General features: G+C 33.6%; 3 protein-coding genes across 5 annotated transcripts; 1 reads left to right on the forward strand and 2 right to left on the reverse strand.

Moving 5' to 3' along the window:
• Positions 1–328: 328 nt before the first annotated feature.
• On the reverse strand, positions 329–9341 carry LOC8258546 (serine/threonine-protein kinase 38-like). Of its 2 annotated transcripts, none has more exons than XM_015717477.3 (12): positions 8735–9341; positions 7051–7225; positions 6804–6887; positions 6016–6257; positions 5647–5890; positions 4946–5025; positions 4570–4654; positions 4021–4152; positions 3819–3932; positions 3098–3145; positions 2359–2464; positions 329–867 (listed from the first exon to the last, which is right to left on the reverse strand). In XM_015717477.3, the coding sequence occupies exons 1-12, from the start codon at positions 8872–8874 to the stop codon at positions 776–778; spliced, it is 1542 nt and encodes a 513-aa protein (XP_015572963.1). In that variant the 5' UTR covers positions 8875–9341; the 3' UTR covers positions 329–775. The 2 variants fall into 2 exon arrangements, with proteins under 2 accessions (XP_015572963.1, XP_015572964.1); XM_015717478.3 differs by having other exon boundaries at positions 2383–2464; positions 8735–9340.
• A 3272-nt stretch (positions 9342–12613) lies between these two features.
• Positions 12614–15750, forward strand: LOC8258545 (RNA-binding protein 2). 2 transcript variants are annotated; one of them, XR_001535009.3, is made up of 7 exons: positions 12614–12967; positions 13259–13371; positions 13460–13775; positions 13945–14006; positions 14583–14664; positions 14914–15107; positions 15332–15750. XR_001535009.3 is itself a non-coding variant. In XM_002516052.4 (6 exons), exons 1-6 carry the CDS (start codon positions 12925–12927, stop codon positions 15027–15029), a joined length of 732 nt encoding a protein of 243 aa, XP_002516098.1. In that variant the 5' UTR covers positions 12615–12924; the 3' UTR covers positions 15030–15314. The 2 variants fall into 2 exon arrangements, 1 of the variants encoding a protein (XP_002516098.1); XM_002516052.4 differs by lacking the exon at positions 15332–15750 and having other exon boundaries at positions 12615–12967; positions 14914–15314.
• A 2266-nt stretch (positions 15751–18016) lies between these two features.
• LOC8258544 (protein ALP1-like) lies at positions 18017–20116 on the reverse strand. The gene has a single exon (XM_002516051.4). The coding sequence runs from the start codon at positions 19789–19791 to the stop codon at positions 18295–18297; it is 1497 nt and encodes a 498-aa protein (XP_002516097.2). The 5' UTR covers positions 19792–20116; the 3' UTR covers positions 18017–18294.
• Positions 20117–21349: the final 1233 nt, after the last annotated feature.

Below are 21349 nucleotides of genomic sequence, written 5' to 3' on the forward strand. Positions count from 1 at the left end.
TAAATCAAATCTAATCCAATAAACTCATTATTCTCTATAAGTCCATGTATTTTGAAAAAATTAAACCAATTTTACTTGACATGTTACAACATTATTTTAAAAATTTTGACAAACCTGAATAACTATTATTCGAAATTGAGATCTAACTTCAACTATATGAGACCCTTCTTATATATTCCCAAGGTTTCTAATCAATTAACCAACTAGTAAGATAAGAAAGTTCTAGAGACCAGGAACAGAATAACCTGAAAGAGGACAGAACATTTTGACCACATCAGCAAATACAAACTGCAAAAGAAATAAAATGACACAAAGCAAGATACATGCATCAGTACCAAAACCTTGAGCAACAACTCATTATTATTTCTCAGATATTTTCTTCACAGCTAATATTCACTTTGCCCGCAAAAGGATACACACAAAACCAATATTGAGGAATAATTCATTAAAGCAGCTATTGAGTTTCTTAGCAGTTTGTTTTCCATTAAAATTTGACCAGAAACTGCCGCTAGAGAAGGCATGTTTTACCACAGCCAACCTGGGCAGCCAGGGCATAAGTTTCAAATATCTGCTCTAATTCTAATACACAAGCTTTTTCCAGCTATAAATCTTACACCTACCAGTTAACCCATTAGTGGGTTCTAAAGCAGTTTCTCAATCACTGCTGTATCCCCTGGTGGTTCTGCAAGTTGTATGGCAGCCAACCCACACGGGACTTTGATTTTCAGAAACACCTAACTTGTGCATCCACATTATAGGGATGCGATATGTTATACTACGGTAGCATTGGATCACCTGATGATGCAAGCATTTGTACCTCTGTTTCCTCAGCTTGCCGTTTGGTAGTGTAATCTGTCCCACCACCACCTACACAGATTATCAACCAAGTTTAATCCACTTGAATACACAACAGATCCACCAGTCACAAGGACAAACCGTCTGTTAAAGGGTAAGCAATAAGTAAGATTTAATACTGAATATAGAATTATGGATTGTGACATACTTCCGTTCACATCTGCAAGCATTAACATGGTTATAAGACTTGATTTCTTTGCATTTTCAAATAAGCACAAACATACAAGAAAAAACAAGGAATTTAGAGTTAATGATAAAACAGTTGGATACTCTAAGCAATTAGTGATATCATGACAATTAAAAGTTAGCTTCATGTTTCTACATTTTTGCGTGCTTCTTTGTGCCTAGCTTAAAATTATGAAAAATGAGACTTTATCCTTTTCGCCAATCACTCATGGACTCATTTTGCAATTTTGAGCATCTGAAAGTTCACCCTATTACCATAGTTATGAGATGATGCTCCTTAATTAAGACTTGTAGTTGGTTCTGAATGTCTGGCTCTGATTTGGATTTTGGCATCCCAAATCTCCAATCTAAGCAAATCCTGTTTGTCATACTCTTGCACAAGAAATCCAAGAGAACGTTTATATTTCCTAGAATATGTCTGGTCTCTGCTAGGATGGTAAAGCAATAGAATTTCCATAACTGCAAATTCTGTGTAGACATAAAGCAGGTTTCTGGCATCATAGACAAATAGGAACAATGCAGATGTGTTATCCTAACATTAGTATGTTATGACTTATGAGTCAACAGTCAATTAAGGAGTCCTATCTTAAAAAGGGCCATCTAAAACTGAGAATCATGAGAAAAGTCTCTTTACAACAGAACTGCCATTTTTCTTTTCCAGAAAATGATCCGACGAACCTTTCATGTTTGATGTTGGCCATATTAAAAACCTTAAAGTGAAAACTTGTCCCATACAATCTCACACGTAATCATAAGGTTGTAGAAAGGATTGTTGCAACTATTTCTCTATGTATTACTTTCACTCTCATGTTAAAGATTAAGAATAGGGATATAATTCTATTCGACTGTTCTGACTAACCTCTCACCCACCAGTTCCCCCTTCCCTCCCCCAGACTTGTATAAATCTAGAGTGTAGGAAAAATTGTTCTCTTTTTGGGAGGGATTAGGCTTCTCTCTCATCTGCAATGTCAACAGAATCATCCCAACTGTACAATGTATGATGAAAGCTCATCAAATATAAGAACTCTGGACCTTGAATTAGCATTACAAAAAATCAAAATCAACATAGACATCAGACAAGTGTAATGCTCTCCACCAGTCCAGACTGAAAGTGGTATTCCCTGACCCTGTGCAGATGAGCTAGTAATAAATTTTACTCATGATTGGAGCAGTACATATTAATATGAAACGGAAGATCTTCCTTCTCTGAATAAATGTGAAGGTAAAATAATGTTTCTAGATGTCTATCAGAGAAGGAATACATACAGTCAAATTCAAATGCTGCAGTTAAAGAGAAAGGAACTACATAACACTCACTGTAGTCAGACTCGAATAGCATACCAAATGAATGTTGGCCTTTGACAGCATCAAAATTCTTGTACGTATAGCCAACAAAACTTAAATCTTTCGGAGTTAATAGCATCTGCAAAAAATGGATATTTCTAAATTCACAGAAATCATATTAATAACAGCAATCTTATAATGGCAGCATTTATACTATAAGCAGGACAAATACTGAAAACAAGATATATAAATTAAAGAAAGGCAGAATCCATGGAAAAGCATGTTTACCTATAGCTAATATTTCGTGATATCAAAATATGTCTCGGGAACAAAGAAGAAAGCAGGCATTCCCAACAAGTCACCCGGCAGGATCAATAAAAGTACTTATTTTCATTAAATAACGAGTTTCTCGTTACACAAAATTAAGAGTGCAATGGCATCAAAGCCATGAAAACAAATGCCAATGCTATTTGATTTGGATGTTATTGCACTTCTTTCTTTTCTTTGTTTGTTTTGCATGTATTCTCATGTAACACATAATGAAACAAATGTCTAACACCTAGACACTTGCACCGTCTCACTTAGAAAACCTTATTATCCTTGTACTGGCATCACCTATTTATGATTAAGTTCAAATGTTAACTACATCATAGGTGATCTGCATTGCCAGTGCACAAAATAGATAAGATATATGAATGAAATGAGGAGATGAAAATGTCAACTGCTGAAATTAATGCATTAGAGTTTATAGATAACATGAATACCCACATACCTTCCTTGAGGGTCCTGAGCCAGTTCTTGAAGGTGATGGGGCATTCAACTGATGAAAAAACAAATGCAAATTATAACTCATGAATACATAATTCTAAGAAAGTGCAAAGATATACAAAAATAATACTCAAAGAAGAAAAAAGACAAGGCACCACATATGTTTAAGCGACAGAAGAGAAATACATACAAGAATATACTTGTTTTGGGGCCGGTTTAGATGGAAATGATTTCTGCAGTTCTTAAAAATCTGAATTTTACACTGCTTGCTGTGTTATTCTATGTAATAGGTGCATATGTTGGTCATTCAAATATAGGTATTCACATACCACCTTCTGGTGATTCAAGATACTTCGTAATTTTAAATGCAATAGGATTTAGGATTTGATGCAAAATTATTTAGTAAATACCAGAATTTTATAAGAACCCAAAGGTATTAAAAATATGTCCAATTTTTAGATGTATATTATTGTTAAGCCATTTGTCAAGAAAAGGTATTATTGCAACTCATAATAGTTTATGAGCATTGCTGCCCACTGTGCCATGATGTCATAAAACAACCTATAAATCTTTAATCTTTATGGATTTATATCATGCAGTCAATTTCCAACACTAAGAATATCTCTTCTTTGAAATAAGATGATCAGAAGTTAGTCTAGTAACCATCCACATTATAAATCTTAATTCCAGAAACAGCAAGAAAGTAAAAAAGAATGTATAAATACTTCATCAAATTTCATAAAGTTCTGGGTGTCGAGCTCTCCATTAACTTCAGGTTTAAATGCTGCCTCCATTTCATAGAGTTTGTCCCATACAACATCCCTGAACCAAGGATGAGCCTGACATCAAAGAATTACAACTGCTGAATAGAAGATTACATGATTGAAGAAAAAGAAAACGCATTGAAAAGGATTCCAAGTTTCTTACTTTTATTTGGTTTGCCCCTCCAGTACCTAGTCTATGTTCAACATCACACAGTAACCTATAAATGAGATCCTTTGCCTCAAATGTCAACCTTGCATCTTCTGGGAATTTAAGGTGATTTCTCCAGTGAACAATCTGAAAGTAATTGATGAACAAGTTATCAAAAAGATAAAAGAACACAATAAATTAATTCGTAAACTGCTGTTTGAGAACATATTTATGAAAGAAAATTAGAAGTAAAGGCAGAAAGTAATTTTCGAAGGAAAATTATTTCGTATGGCACAATCACCATGGTGCCAAGACTCGGTTTCTTCAAAAAATGCTAGGCAGGTGATCAACATGTCTGGTCTAATACTGTGTAAATTTAGTAACAAGGTATCGTGGCTAGAAAAGATGAGAGCTTGCACAAACTAGAAATGGGAAACTCAAAACCGAAAAGAGAAGAAAGGAAACATTTACATGGTATTGATGCAAAGCAAATAGCATTTAGGATACCAAGGATCAAAGGAAGCTGAGAAAATATGTAATAAACAGAAGGAGATGGTATGTTACCTTTCTGCATGTGGTTATGGGGTCATCCGAGTAAAAAGGAGGGTATCCAACTAGCATTTCATACATTATTGCTCCTAGTGACCACCTGAATGGATATGCATAAAAAGCTATTTACCATTTAGATACCTATATCAGAACAGCACACAAAAATGAACATATAGCTCAGGAAGACAAAACAAGGGTTCTAGACATTTATAGTGTGAGAGACATTACAGAGTTTAAGGTCACCATTTGGTGGAATGAAATATGCATTATAATATAACACTCAGGAAAACCACTAATGAATCAATGAAAAGATACTAAAAACTACTGATGAATTACAGACCTCAATAGAAAAAGAATTTAATATTAATGAAAAAAGACAGGCAAAACTAACCAGTCACACTCCATGCCATATCCTTTCTTCAGTAATACTTCTGGAGCAATGTAATCTGGAGTTCCCACAGTAGAAAATGCCTTTCACAGAAAGATAAAGTAGCAGCTATTATGATCGAAAAGGGTGCCACAATATTTACAGTGGCTCAACAATCATGCGTAATGTTAATAGGCCAAACTAAAACAAATACATAGCTTACGCGTGCACCTTCTAGCCTGTAGATTATAGAGCTAATGTAATGACCACTGATATAACAAAAGTCTTTCTGAAAATCAAAAGGGTTTATATAGTTTCTGCCCATAGCATTAGATGTTATTTTCCATATTCGATACACCTAAAACTTCAAACCATTACAATGAATGCAGACACCAGTAGTAGAGTACTGGCACGGATTACCACTTAACAAAGCAAAGTATTTGGATGCTAACGGCTGAATTTAGCACAATGCAAAATAACATGCAGATCAAATAATATGGATGAATAATGGAAGATACTTCTAAAGGGTGAAGTACATTCAAACTTAATGGCTGCAGGTATCCTTTACAAAAACACGTATAAGCTTTTAGATCAACATACAATATTATTTTCCCGAAATATAACTTCACAAAATAATATTGAGCCACCCGAATATTTGCTACTAACGATATAATCTGGTTTGCACTCTGGGAACTATAAAATATCTATAAAAGTAAGCTGCTTACCAACTTTCTCCTGTTCATTTGCCAGTGCTGAAGCTGTTCATGGGGGCTTCTCCAATTACTCTTATTGTCCGCATCAGGGATACCTCCATCAATATCCATTGGTTCGTTCGAATTCTTATCATCGATAGTTTTATTTTCAGGAATCACGGATAAAGTTGTACAATCAAGAGGCTTACAGAGGCCAAAATCAGATAGCTTCATATGACCATTTTTATCCAGAAGCAGGTTATCAGGCTTTATATCTCTGGAAAGACAATGAAAGAAAATAAAGAGAAAGAGCAAAATTCCTAATTCAAGCAAATAGCAATACAAGTCAGCATATAATCCAATTTCAAGTAACTTTAAGATATTTGCAAAACAGATATTAACCTGTGAATGTAATTATGTTTGTGAATCGACTCAATCGCAAGGACACTTTGAGCAATGTAAAACCTGGCCACATTTTCAGTTAAGGTATCCTCTCTCATCAGCAGAGTCATCATGTCACCACCCGGAAGGTATTCCATAATTAGATATAAATACTCAGCATCCTGAAATGAGTAATAGAGTTTGACAATGCAGTGACTTGCAACTTCTGCCAGCAAGTTCCTTTCAGCTCTAACATGTTCCACCTGTGGAGCAATGGCACCTTTAGACAGAGTAGTAAAGCACTATCATTCAAAGTAATACGAGCTATAAACACAAAAGCAGATATTAACAGGAGGCTGTACATAAAAGAGTGCACATAAATTTAAATTGAAGACAATCATTGCAACTGCATGATGTACTACAGAAAGTTGACATAAAACAAAAAACAAGTGGTCATCAATAGAATCTCTACCCGTTTCAACTGAGTCTAGAAATTAGTACCAGCGGCCAAAGCATACAGTAATTACAAAACAGAATAGAATTATAGATTACAGTGTCGTGAGCAGACAGCAAGGTCATGCCAGAGTTTTAGTAATTATGAGTGATTCCTAGCTCCCCTGAACTGTCTGACCCAAATAAGTTTAGACAAGGAGGGAGACAGGTAGGAGGAAAGGTAATGTAAGAGAATATGCAGCTATTGCCACAAAGTCCAGGCAGATGGTAACACTTATTGAAGTAACATGAAAGCTAACTCTTGCGATAGCCTTACAGGTAAAAAAAGATATAAGTAGATATTTGTATTATGTCACCTGTCCTCTCATTAGCATTTCAGATTTCTTTAACTTTTTCATGGCATATATATTGCCAGATTTCTTCTCCCGGCACAAGCGAACCTGTTGTCAGAGAAAGCATAAAAAAGAAATGCATTTCAAACTGCAACCACATGATACACATAAAAAAGAAGGGGAAAAAAGAAAATTAATCAAATAAAAACAAGAATTCAACAAAACGATAAATTATTCAATTTAGTGCTCATGCATCTATGCAGCGCCTAACCTCACCAAATGCTCCTCTACCAATGATGGTCAACAGCTCAAAGTCATCAACGCATATTTTATGCCTTTTAAGTCGCATAAATTCTGTCTCTTTTCTTTCTAAATCCTTAATCAGACTGATCTGTTCCTCCTTCGGGACATCAGAAGAAGCTAACTTCCTTTCCAACACCCACCGTCTACAGCAGAAGCCAATCAAGATAATAAGAGTGAAAAACTGCATCTTTTAAATCAAGCATGTAAATAAAGAGTAAGAATCCACTTTTAAATCCAGGTTTTGCACCAGCCTTGGGCTTTTTTTATTGAGAAATACATAATGAAAAGGCTGATCACAAGTAGCAGCAGATTATAAAGTCATTGCCTAGAAGCAACAATTCAAGACTTGATGCTATGTAGTTTCAATGAACAGGCCTCATTAACAGAATACCTATTAGTTAAGAGAATCTAAAAGAAGAGAAGATGATAAAATTACTCTTATTTACCCAAGATCAAGAATAAAGCCTTTGTTATGATATAAAGACCAGTCCATCCATATAATTGCCAATTCTGCAGCAACCTAGAGTTGTTTGAGTGTATTATACAAATCCTTTGTCTATCAAATATGATGCTAATAGATGTAAACAGACAGTGAATTTCTAAATAAGTGGTTTGTCCTTAATCCACTAAGCATGAAGAGAAATTATTTCATTGGAAGAACATGGACTTGATTCTAACTACTAATGCAAGGCCATCTAGAAAATGCATATCCTAGGGTCAGCCTCAAAATGTACACAAGAGAGAAACAAGAAAAAAATAGTAACAAAAAAGGAGAAACCAGCTTCAAAGAAAGTAGCATCTACTTCAATCACTAAATTATGACTGCACAAAGTGTGTAATGGGCTAGAGGTCAACACAAGGTTCCAATTCACTAAAACTTACACAGCTCATCAAGAAATCGCTGTGATATTTTCTGGACAAAAAGGGGAAAAAAGAAAACCCAACTTATGGAAACTTTCTTGTATTAAGAGTTGGGGATGGGAATCCTCTTGTGTTTTAACCGCTTTTTCCTCAAGAGATTTAAATAAAGCTGTAAAGAAAGGCTCTAATAAATTAAATTTGATGCATTTGTTTTGATTTATAACCTGACGCTGGAAGTAACAAATCACTCTTCAGTATCTTAATGTAAACCGCTAGAGAACAAAAAATGACTTGGGATTATCATTAAATAGAACTAAAAGAAATGTAGATCATCTGCTAATTCACTTTAGTATTCTGATTGAATAATTGTTACATAAAGTAAATACTAAACAAAAGCAGCTAATGTAGCAACTAGCACCATTATTGCTCTTAAACTCAACTAAATTAAGCCTGAGCCATGTCTAGCAAATTGTAGTGATTAAAATTAAATAAGTAAATAAATAAAAGCATTATAAATTTCAACTAGATAAAATTTATTGAACTCCCAAATTAGTATAAAATCACAATCTAATCTTAATATTAAACATTTCAGATCCCACAATCTAAGGTAAATCAGTAAATCAACTAAGCCTAACATTATATTACAGCTGCAGATAATGCACAATGTAAAACATTTACAGAATTTTAATTCACTCTTATATACCAGTTGAACATATAGCATTTAAATAATTTAAATCAATCAAAATAATTAGAGTTAGAAAGAGATAATAGTAGTATTGATAATAATAAACCTCTCTTTTCGCTCTTGAATATTCTTCATTTGAGCTCTATAATGATTCTCTATGAACTGTTTGGCTGCCGCTACTTTCTCCATCGTTAAACTCGATCCTAGCACCTCCTCCTCTTTCGCCTCTTCCTCTATATCCTCCATTCTCTCTTATATACTTTCTCTCTCTAGAAACTGTTCACTTTCTCTCTCTAGAAATCTCTAGTTTCTCTTTCTATCTGCAGGTGCAAATTTCAAGTTTCTCTATCTATCTATCTATCTATCTACAGGTAAGGTTTTATATATCCCTGTCGCTCGCTCTAGTCTCCCTGTCCGAAGCTGATTTTAGTGTTAGAATTTTCTCTCTCTCCAGAAACCTCACTCTCTCTCTCCAGAAACCAAGAACACATCATCACTCTCTCTGATACTCTCGTATATTGCAACTACGAGGAGATGATGCGAGAGAGAACCTCAAAAAAACCCCAAATTGGCGAGACCTTCTAATCACCTGCGACAAATCTACATCCCCGCACCAGCTCCCAACAAATCATCGCCCGCCACGTCAGATGATCTCAAGTTGCTAAGTACTATTCACATGATGTGGAACAGTTGCAGTTTACTTTTAAGAGCAGAGGATATAATTCAACAATCTTTTTTGTTGAATAAAGCAAGGGAGTTTTAACGATAATTGTCATAAGAAGGTGTGAGTTGAGGTTCTCACGCGCGCTGATTGCTGCATGTGGTGGAGAAAAGTGATCGAGTTCATGAATGACGTTTCAGCGCATTTTAGTACAAAAAAGGTAATACTGGAGGATGGGCCCACCGAAGTGGAGAGTGATTGGAGCGTGCAGTTCAGTTGCGATGAGGGTGATGTGGATATATTAATTTCTGGTCCGTGATTGGGTGTCTCTGCTTAAAGTGTGAGTTGGTCTCTTCTGTTATGCGCTCATACATTTAATTGCTGTCTTAATTTAAAGGTACTTGTTTGAGTGTAGTATATTATAAGTTGTTCAGAATATATATATTTTTTAAATGTTATTAATAGCCCCACCACTTGGTGTTGGCATTTCACTTTAAACAAAAGTTTTCATTTTATATTTTATTGTAGATATTTAATTATTGGAAGGTGAAAAAGATACAAGGCCAACTATGTAGTTGCTCACATATATTTGGAATACTGGAAAAATAAATAAAAGTTTTTAATTTACTGAAATTTTAATGCTAATTTACGATTTTAGTTTACAAATTTAAAATTAAAGAAATCCTTTTACAAATTTTCAAATATTATATAGCATGAAGGGCTGTTTGATTTTTAAGAATTAGTAGAAAAATCTAATTATTTTAGTAAATTCCACATCAAATTCATTAAGAGTAAGTTCTATAGTAATTGAATATAAAATCTATAATAACAATAATATATATTAATAAATTATAAATTATTACCATTAAAAAATATAAAATAATATAAATATTTAAGTTTATCTTGCATCCACTTTAAATGTTATATTTTGTTATATTCTTATTGTTATTTTGGTCCTCACTTGTCTATTACCGCTCCTACTAAAAATATAAAATATTAACATTTTTTATATTTAAACAAAGATGATCTTATAACTAAATAGATGTGATTATTTCTTGAAAATTTTAATTCATGCATATAAGCAAATATATATATATATATATATATATATATATATATATATATATTAAATTTACATTGGATAAAATTTTAAATTTAGGAGTAATTTCAAATGTTTTAATCAAAATTTTGAAACACTAGATTTTTTAGATTAGGATTTAAAATATATCTGATAAATAAAGCTATGATAGATACATAATAAAAGAAACTAATATAAAAAGAATTACACACGAAATCTCAGCAGAATCTAGTTCAAAATATATTTAAAAATAAAAATAAAAAGCACAATCTAGCTGTGAATTGTTAAAATAAAAAAATCTAGCTGTGAGAACCGGCAGTGTACTGCCATAGCCATGTCATCTTGTGGTGTGTTGCGCTGTACTATAATTAACCCCGCGCGTAATTCGGTCCACTGCAAACACTAGCCTTCTTCATTTTATGCACTCTCGAACGTGGCAATTACTTATTGGTTAAACAATCATCACGTCCGGCAAAATGACAAAACCTGCGAATCACGAGGAGAGATCATGTAAAATTTGGTGGAATAGAGTACAGCATAGATGTGCGTGTGCGTGTGTGTGTGTTTTTTTTGTTTTATTTATTTATTTTGGGAATAAAGAAAAGAGGGGCAGCATTTTTAGAAGAGCTGTCTAAACAGCTGGTGGAATTGGAGTGTTTAAGAGATGTGTCTTAAAAAGGACAAACCAAAAATATAAGTATAGATACGAGGGCAAGGTTTGGTGCCATGGGAAGCCCATCAAAAAGGACGAGCCTTATTTTTTATTACTAGTATTTTATATGGTAATAATTATGAGTTTGATTCAAGAGGACGAGTTTATTTTAATATCAGATGATAAATATGACTTGGAAATTTATATTTTATAAAGGTTTGGCTATGGCAATGGCAATGCTTTTTGTTTTTTTCAAGGTACAGACAAGTGTTTGAGTCAATACTAAGGTTTGTCATGTCCTATTAAAGCTTTTTATGTTTTGACTTTAACATTTTATATAAACACTATTACTTGATTAATTTGACCGGCCAAATAACTTTTCAATTTTGGAAGTTTGTTTTTGACAATTGTGCGTAAAAATTAAGATCACAGAAATGATAATTTAGTCTACTGTAAATTGTTATTATCTTCTAAAGTATAGCAGAGAATCATAAAAAAAAAAAAAAAAATTTCTATTACATTAAGAAGAAATTAAAGTTATAGCTTATCGAAAATGTTTGATATTAATATTGTTAATTATGTAATTTATTTTATTGTTTAGTACGTATGAGTTTATTATTAGTTAATTTTTATTTTCAATATCATCTGGTTTGAACGAGGCCATTCTCTTAAATAAATCACTAAATAATGAAGGCAATAATTCTTTTTTAGGAAAAAAGGATCTCAACGAATTCCTTTAATTTTGAATATTTTGTAATTATTCTTAAGAGAAATTTTTTTTTTAAGAAAGTCCAGTGTTAAAATACATTAAACACTCTAATTAGTCCTATTCTATTAATTCTAATATAATATACTGACATGGCTTTTTATACGCATCGCATAATTTAACCATGCCAGCTTTACCTCACCCGTACTCCAATCAGGATTTTTGTCAAGTGACACTTTTCCAATTGAGATAACAAATTTCAAAAACATGTAAATTTTGCATAAATTTTTTTACAGATAGTACAAAAGATTATGCATTTAGCAATGGATTGGAGTTGTCGCCTGTAGAATAATAATAATAACATAGCAATAGAGAAAAAAAAGAAAAACAATTGAGCTTTAGGGATGGAACAACGATAGTATTTAGCGTTAGACTAAATTCGCAGCTAGATTGATATTAAATTTAATGCTAGATTTAGCGATGAATTTATGATGGATTTTAACGATTGATTTGAAATCCATAGCTAAAATATGACTATTTGATTTTTTTAGCCAATTTTAGTGACATCAAAAGCGATTTAGCGACAGTTTCAACAATGGATTTAGCAATAGATTCAGTGATGGATTAAAAATGAATTTTTAATTTTCTTAAAATTTTCATACTTTTATTATTTTCTGTCCTCTTTTCAATTTTAGTGACAGATTTAGCAATGAATTTTTAAATTTTTTATTACCGCACCTTAAGACTCCTAAAGTTTAGGAAAATGTGACGAGAGATGTGAGAATTTGACTTAAAATGTATAATTTTAGACTTTCGATGGGCATCGGTAACTATATGTATATCCCATGTTTCAGCGCCGGTCTGGTTCTAGATTTGGGTTGTGAAAAGATGGTACCGATATTGGTGTGGTAAAACATAAGATAACTACCTGCTACCGTAGGCACTCAAATGAAATTAAAGAAGGAAATTTATAGGATGGGCCTGATTTCTATGATCGAAGGAATTGACAAATTGGATTGGTCTTCCGGCCATGAGGCCGCGCCTAATTCTCCAGTCCCCTGTGATTGTAAACGACGTCGTTGTCTCCTTTAAACATTATGCCTAAACAAAGCGAAAAGGAGGTCCAATTTTCAGCTTCTTGTTTGCAGCTCATTGGCGTTTACCAGAAGAAAAGAACCAGAAACTGATAAAAAACTATAATGGCGGACCCTTACTATAGATACGGTGCTCTCCCAGACAGAGGTACTTTCTCTCTCATCCTTGCTAAAATCTTGGTGACCTTTATTTCTTTATTTTCCGTTCGGCTACCTATAAAACGCGAGAAAGCGCAGGAAATAATTGATGTTTATTCCGAGTAACATGCTTCAACTGAATGATCAAATTTAGCGATAGTTTCAGTATTCCGAGGTTTAGTTGTTAGATTATCAAAGACTAACTATTTACTTGTTTAACAATTCAATTTATTTCAAGAAATTTTAATTACAGTACTTCTTTTTGAGTTTTCTATTTGAATTCTTCTTGTTGTTGTGACAGGTGTGTATAATCATCCTGGTTACTTATCATCATCAGCAGAGGCACCGCACTTAGCTTCTTCTAATCATATTAATGATTTTCGAGACTCTGCTTCTGATTTTCTCCGTAGAGAGGTTATATTAAATTTAGAATTTTAAATTACTTACTTAAATTTTTTTGTTTTGTTCTCTTTTATAATTTTTGTTTTTATTGTATTTGTAGATAACTCCATTGCGGCAACCCGTATCTTATGGGTTGAATAACAGTAATAATGATGATATTCCAGTTCGTAGTGGTGTAATCCCAGGAGCTAGTAGTAGAGGGTACCTATCTCCTCTAAATGATCCAAGTTTACCAAGCCATAGACTGCGCGATACTTCCGTTAATGTTACCACTTTAGCCATCCCTGATGTGATCAATGACCAGCCGCCAAATTATTTAAGAATTAATGCTGATAGTCCTTCAGTTTCAAGAACTGAATCAAATATTTTGTTTGTTGATGGCCTCCCTACAGATTGCACTAGAAGAGAAGTAGGCCGTATCCTCTTTTTTTTTTTTTTTTCCTTTTTTTAACTATGCTTGAATATGAAATGTAGGAAGGGTAAAAGCCTGCTAGTTCTATAAGTTGGAATGTCTCAGAAACTATTAAATATAACTGTTTTTCTGTTTTATTTATTTATAATTTTTTCCTTGATGTATAATCAAAGATCTTTTCCGTCCATTTATTGGCTACAAAGACATCAAAGTTATTCACAGGGAGCCCAGACGAGTAAGTCTGCTACTTTACTATGCTTTTCTGAGATTAATTTAAGCATACATTACAATGCTAAAGGAAGTAGCTGCATTTGGTTACTGTCTTAAATACGCTTGTAATTTTGATTGTGTCATTGTCTGAAACTAAGAAACAACTTATTATGTCCTTGTTCATTTACCTTGTGCAGGCCTATAATCGTAGGTTTAAGTTGGGATATCCCTTGTGCACTTTGTGTTGAATTTTCCCCTAGGTTAATGTTTTCTTTTAAATGTATATTGTCACAATATGTTCACAATAATAGGGTTTCTACGAAGGAACAGTTGAAAATAGAGAAACACTTTGATCTATTTGTTTGTTACTCAAAGGGGTTCAGCCATTCTGCATTGTGCGAAGGACATGGTTTGTATCTATTGAAAACAGTTACTAGAAATATCATCGTTGATTTCTCATAATGCTGATCGCTCACCACCATTTTATCCAAGGAGTCTGTATACACGTGATATATTGATGCTGCTTTCTTAAATCCTGTAGTTCCTTTCCTTTGGTTTACCTTTATTTCGTAAGTTTCTCTATATATTTACAATATTTCAGGATGGAGATAAAGCTATGGTTTATTGCTTTGTGGAGTTTGCTGATGCAAAATGTGCTATTACTGCTATGGAAGCTCTTCAAGGTAAATTGTGAGCAAGAATATAAATTTTTTATTTTTCTATCACCAAACTATTAGCAAGATACTCACATGCCGTACCTCAATATCCATCACTAGCATGTATTTCACTGCATAAAACCTAAATTTGAACTATACATGCATATCAGGACTGCATCATGTTTTTTCATGTTTGCAAAAGAAATTATGTAGCAACAGTACTTTTTCAGGGAATTAAATTATTTTATCAGGATGTTGAATGTGAATTTTGTGCAGGTTACAAGTTTGATGATAGGAGATCTAACTCCCCTGTATTGAGGATCCATCTTGCTCGCTTCCCTTTCCGTCCTCCTCATGATCGCAATGAGCAGCCTGTTGCAATCCCACGTTAATTTCAATTAATGGGTGGAGAAAGAAGGAAGCTAACTGCCTTGTAATTATCAGGTTACAAAGAGAAACGTAACTTCCTGGTAAGAATGACGTAGTTAAGGTGCTAACACTGTATGAGCAATTTCTATGAATTGTAACATTCCAGTAGAGAGCTTGTTTCTCACATGGGTGTGTTGAGGTCATACAACACCTTACTTTGTACATGAAGGTCCATGTGATAATATAGGACTTAGGATTCTGTATTATTGCACGAGAAAATAATTTGAGGTATAAATTATGTTCATTCATTGTTCATGTGTGGCAGATGCAATTGAGCGACTTTGTTGGTGCAGTGAGCGGAGTTTAGCTAGTGTTTATGTAACACTAACATCTCAAGATTCCACTGCTTTCTGTTAACAGTCTCTTGTGATTTTACCTGGTTCATGTCAAAAGATGTTTCTGGTTGCTGCACTTTGTGATATATCTAATTCACCATTGCATAGTTTCACGTGAGTTTTGTTTTATCACCAAAAACTTTGACCATGTGCGGCCGAGGTGGGCACGTGACAATAGGCTCAACGACTAGATCCAGAAAAGGATGCGTGCCTGCGATATTAGAAATGTCAGTGCTATTTTTCCAACGCATGTTGATTAGCTTGTCATCGGCTTCTCATTGGAATATAGGTGTTGCTTATGCTACTAGTCTTTCATGAATGAACGTGTTCTTAAAAGTCTAATAATACATACATGTGTGTAACAATAAAAATATTTAATTATAATGATTATATAATTACTATGAAACATAAAAAAATGATTTTTTTAAAAAAAAATTTGAATTCTTTATATACTTGTCAAGGTTGTATTATGCAACAAAATTTATTTTTCTTTTCTATTTTAAAATTTCAATAATTTTTAGATATTTATGTATTTATCATTTCCTTGTTCTATATAATTGTATATTACTGTTGAAATTAATTTTATAAAACTAGTTTAATCCTACAAAAAATATATATTTTATAAGTTAATTATTAATAATTATTGTACATTTACCTTCAAATTGCAGATAATTAAGTAATGATTTATTAACCTAAAATAAATCATACTAATTATATTTTTAAATTGATTTATATAAAAATGATTAAAATATTAATCAATAAATTCAAGATAACTTCGTTTTAATAAGAAGAGGGATATGATCTTTTTAGTAAATTCGATTATCTCCTATTCATAGTTCTATATATAAGAAAGTAAAATGTATCATTATCAGGATCTTATGTCATCATGTCATTGAAGAAATCTTTTCCCAATGGCCCCTATTCTCTGTGAATAGTATTACATCAAATCAAATGAATATGTTCTCCAAGCCATTAACTTTGAAGATATACATGGAGCAACAAAAAAGATCAGAAAAAGCTACCCCAAAATCATTTTCACTGACCACTCATAATAATAATAATAATAATAACATCAATAACAACAACAATAATAATAAAAAGACACGAAGCAACCAAATCAGTACCATAAACATCTCTTGACAACTCTTTTTTCCTTCTTGTTGTTGTTGCAGCAAGCTAGTAAAATAAAACACAATGCTATTGCTTTTCCACTAAATCTATCATGATGTCTCACTTTTATCAACAGCAAAGTGTATCAGGATAAGGAATATTGTACCTCTGTTTTTGTTTATTGTCAAGTGCGTCAAGAATGTCAGCACCAACTCTTTCAAACTGGATTGAGTTCCTATTTTATTTCATCAACTAGTTCAAGAAACTCCGATATTCGCCATACGAAACTTGGATTTGCTTTCGTTGATAATACAAGGACAACATAGTCTCATAAAAGAAAAGAAACACTAGAAGTAGCAGCAAAAAAGGCTAATCCTCATGAGTGTCATATTGTCAAATTAAGTATCATATTCTAGTTGTATCTATGTAACAGAAGAGGCAGCTGAGAACAATTAATTATAATTCGGTCACTATCACTTACCCTCAAATTGCTGCAGCAGCATGCTTGACGGATCATTCACTTAAGGCTTGGTAGAAATCTTACAAACAGAAGCCTAAGATCAATGAACTTAAAAACTGATGCAGAATAGGATGACAGCCCATCTGGGTTCAGACCAACAAAACAAAATTGATTCTTACAAAGACTGGTATATAAGCATAGAAGTGGGGTCTTGTATTTGAAGCAGATGAAATTCAAAAATGCAACTGAGACTCATCGAATCGCTGATGAAGAGGTTTTATTCGTCCCCTAAACCGAATTCTTAAAATCAAATTGGATGAATAGTATTCGGTGAGCTGTGCTTGCATGATCAATGATGCAACTTGGTAAACCAAAAAGAGAAATAATATACAAGTATAGAGAATGGAATGAACCTGCTAAACTTAAAAAGTAGGTAACCAAGCAAATTATAATAGGTTCAGGACAAGGACTTGACAAATCCTACTACCTGTCCCCATAACTTAATGTCAACAAGATTCATGACAATTCCTATCAAAGCGAGAACCATCCAAATAGTGCCGTATCAACTAACCACTAAATGACATAAAGCAGTGCTGCAAACATCAAGCCATTAAGAGGTCCAGAAGAAGAATCAAAATTATAGTTTGACATTTTGTTTTGGTGTAACAATCAGAAGAAATGAGAAGCAGAAAAACTAGAATTTTCTGGTTGATTTGTGCAAACACATTCAGTGACAGATTTTCTTGAAGGATAGAAGCAGATTTCTGTAAGATGTAAATAGCAAGTTTCCAGCTGGAACACATGAAACATGCCCCTAGAATTCAGCAGAAAATGTGTAGAATACAGAAGTACTTTTATTATCAAGCTAATCACAAGATAGGGAACATGTCAAGTTTTATAGTTTTGATTTAGGCCAATCAAATATCAGAAAATCATATATCTGTGAACAGTCACTAACAATAAAGCAAGAGATGACAACAAAGCAGAAGTAAGAGTCCAACTAACATGCTTTCTTGAAGATCTGAAATTAAGACTAACAATAAGGTTAAGTTTAAGAGTCATACAATGTCAATTTCATTCATCTTTTATTCTAATTTGAGTATGATTACTGGGTTACATGAGTTACTGTTATCGATATGTATAACTTAAAATGTGTAAAGGCTACTATCTGCTAGCTGGGAGTGAGGAGAGGAAACATACTGTTTACATAGCTCCCCTTCAATAAAATATGATGAATGGAAATGGTTGTATTCTACAAAAAGAAAGTATAACGAACCAAAGGGCAAAAAGAATTTTGATATCAGGGAAAACTAACATTTTGAACTATAGAAAACCAGTGCCTGCATGACAGTGGTGCAAGAGATTATGAGCAATAGCATCTCTCGCCTTCATTGAACTTGCTGATCTCAGTGCAACCTCAGGTACCATTTCATCATCAACAAGTTCAACCCTCAACTTTGGATCAATTTCCTCTTTACGCAATTCACAAATATTATGGAGTACGCAGCATGCCCCAAGAACCACAGGTAAGTCCTGTAGTTTTACTTCTGTTCTCTTCTGCAAGCAACTCCATCTCCCTTTCAATCTCGTAAAGGCTTCCTTAGCGACACTTTGAACCTCCCCAATCTTCTCATTGAAGGCATGCTGAGTCCAAGTCAAGTGTTGCTGTGTGTAAGGCACCAAAACCCAATCCATTAAAGGGTATCCCGAACTCCCAACAATCCAAACATCTTTCAAAAGACCTCCATTAGCCCTTTGATACAAAGCAGACTTCTCCAGCACCTGATCATCAGGCATTGAACCAGGCCAACCAATACACACATCAGTAAACACCCCTTTCGGATCAACAACACCTTGAACTGTGATAGAATAAGATGTTTTCTGATTCCTTTCTGTATGCCTCTTATTAAAATAAGCAGCAACGCTAATCTTCGGAGCTATAATAGGTATATGAGTAGTATACATAGACCCGACAACATTAGGTATCCCTGAAATTGATTCAAATTCATTTTTAACCTTCTTCAAACTGTCTTCATCAGGCCATTGCAAATATTTAGGCATTAAAACATTCTTTATAGCAGAACAAACTTCAAGAACCAATTTATGACAAGTAGAAATACCTAAACCAAACCTCTTTGACACAAGTCTAAGTGGTTCACCAGTAGCTAATCTCCAAATACAGACAGCAACTCTTTGCCTGACAGGAATAGCATTTCTCAAAGTAGTATCTTCCTTTTGTATACACGAATGTAGCTCCTCGCAAATCAGGTCAAAAGTAGCTTTACTCATTCTAAAAGCTTTCTTGAATTCCTCCTCCGGATAATCAGGCCTGTTACATTCATCCCACCACTCTTTATCTCTGTCTTTCACCCATAATCGTCTCTGTTGACCACCACCGCCACCACTCCCTTGTTTTGCATCACCAGTTGCCTTGTTAGCAACACCATTAGAGGAAGCAGAGATAGCTGCAGCACCAGCTATTGCCCGCGATTTCTTGCGCTTAACTCGATCAGTTTCTTCAATTTCTGAGTAGTAATCTTGTAGATTGGAATAGTATTCAACCGCTGTTCTAGTCTTTTTCTTGTGATTTGCTTCAAGTAAATGTTTCTCCTCAGAGAAGGCTCTGTTCTCCTCTTCTTGATCACACTTTTCTTGATCTTCAATTAAAATCAAAGATGTGATTATACCACTCAAATCTTTTGTCTTTAAGCTGGTGGTGTTATTGCTGTCTTCTTCAAATGAATTGCTATCATCCTTATCAACACTTTCTTGCCTATAACCTTTTCTTTGCCTCTTCTTTGTGTTGTTGGTTTCATTCATTTGGCTAAGTGAGGGTGTGGAGACAAAAGGATAAGTAGTGTTCTTGTTCTTGAGTTGTAAGAGAAGAGAGTTTCATATAATTATAAGAGAAATAAGATATGGAAAAAGATTTAAAAACTTTGAAGCAAAAGACAGAAGAGGGTTAGAGAGAGAGAGAGAGAGGGAAGAAATAAGAAAGTCTTCTTACTGTTGGCTTTTCAAAGAATGTGTGAGCCAAGTGTGAACACAAGCATTGACAATAGTGGATTTGAGCAGGGTTTTAAAATTGACTTCAATTGTTTTGTACTCAATTTGGTAAGGCCATAAAATTAGGCAGCAGCAAATCTAATATCTATCGCCAACCCATTACAGATTTTGGTGAAAATACAGCGAATGACAATGCAAAATAGCAAAATTTGTAATCCTATTACATCAATATGGATGGCAAGATAGAGACTGAACTTTAAGCTCTCATTTAAAGAAAAGGGTAGAAAATCAGACAGATACATAATATATTTTAAATTTATATATTTTTAAATCCAATTGAAAGAATTTTAATGACTCAATTGAAAATTGTTTAAAAAATGGAGTTAATTTTAACAACTGTTCCTTTAAGTGCCAACGTGTGAAATAACAAGGTACCACTTTGACAAAAAAAGAATATATTTGATCTCTTCAGTGTTCAATGTGCAAAATTTACAGGTACTTTTAAGAATTTTGTCCTATAAAGAAATAGTATTGGTATTAGAAGAAGAGAAAAAGACAATTACAAGTATGAACGCGGCTTTGAAATGGTACTAAAATTATGGACTTTTAAAAGATGTTAGGGGGTGGCACTGGTGGCGGTAGGTGTACGACGCTGACTTGGGATTACAACAACACGGTTTTGATTGTTTTCTTTTTTTAATTTGGTGTATTGCCAATTGCCATGCTGAAGCATGAATTGCCAAAATGCTGGAAAGAACTAATTGGAATTCGTCAAATTGTAGGCCGTTGATTGGTGGGCCATTTAGGTGATGTGGGGTCCAACTGCTATTTTGTTGGCTTGACGTGCTGACACAGATTATTACAGACTTGATTTAAACAAAGGGCACGCAAGGTTTTGGTTGTTTATGATAGGGACTTTTTTGGGACTAGAACAAATTTGTTATGTACTTTAATAGATAATTGCCCTTGTAATCATTCTCGATTGAGCTGCTGTGTTTTCAGAATTTTTTTTTTTTTTTTTTTAAGATGATAATGAAGAAGTCCTATTTTTGCTTTGGGAAAATGGGTTTTGTTGCAAAACGACATACAACATGAGGAAAAGTAGAATCTTTGATGCTTTACATGGAAGTTAAAATAAATAAATTTGAGGCTGGAGAAATACCATAAACTTGAGGCTAGAAAAAAGCATACATGTCATCTAAAATCAATCACTTTAACATAAATCTGGAGCTGCTCATTGGATCCTTCTCGTGCGGTGCATTGCATCTTGTCAGCTCCAAAAATATATATATATATATATATAAGAAATATATAAATTTGTTTGAGGAGAAAAGAAGAAAATATTGGCATTATCAAAGACTATTTATATCTC

Source organism: Ricinus communis, chromosome 3, assembly GCF_019578655.1.
Source record: "Ricinus communis isolate WT05 ecotype wild-type chromosome 3, ASM1957865v1, whole genome shotgun sequence".
Lineage (NCBI taxonomy): Eukaryota > Viridiplantae > Streptophyta > Magnoliopsida > Malpighiales > Euphorbiaceae > Ricinus > Ricinus communis.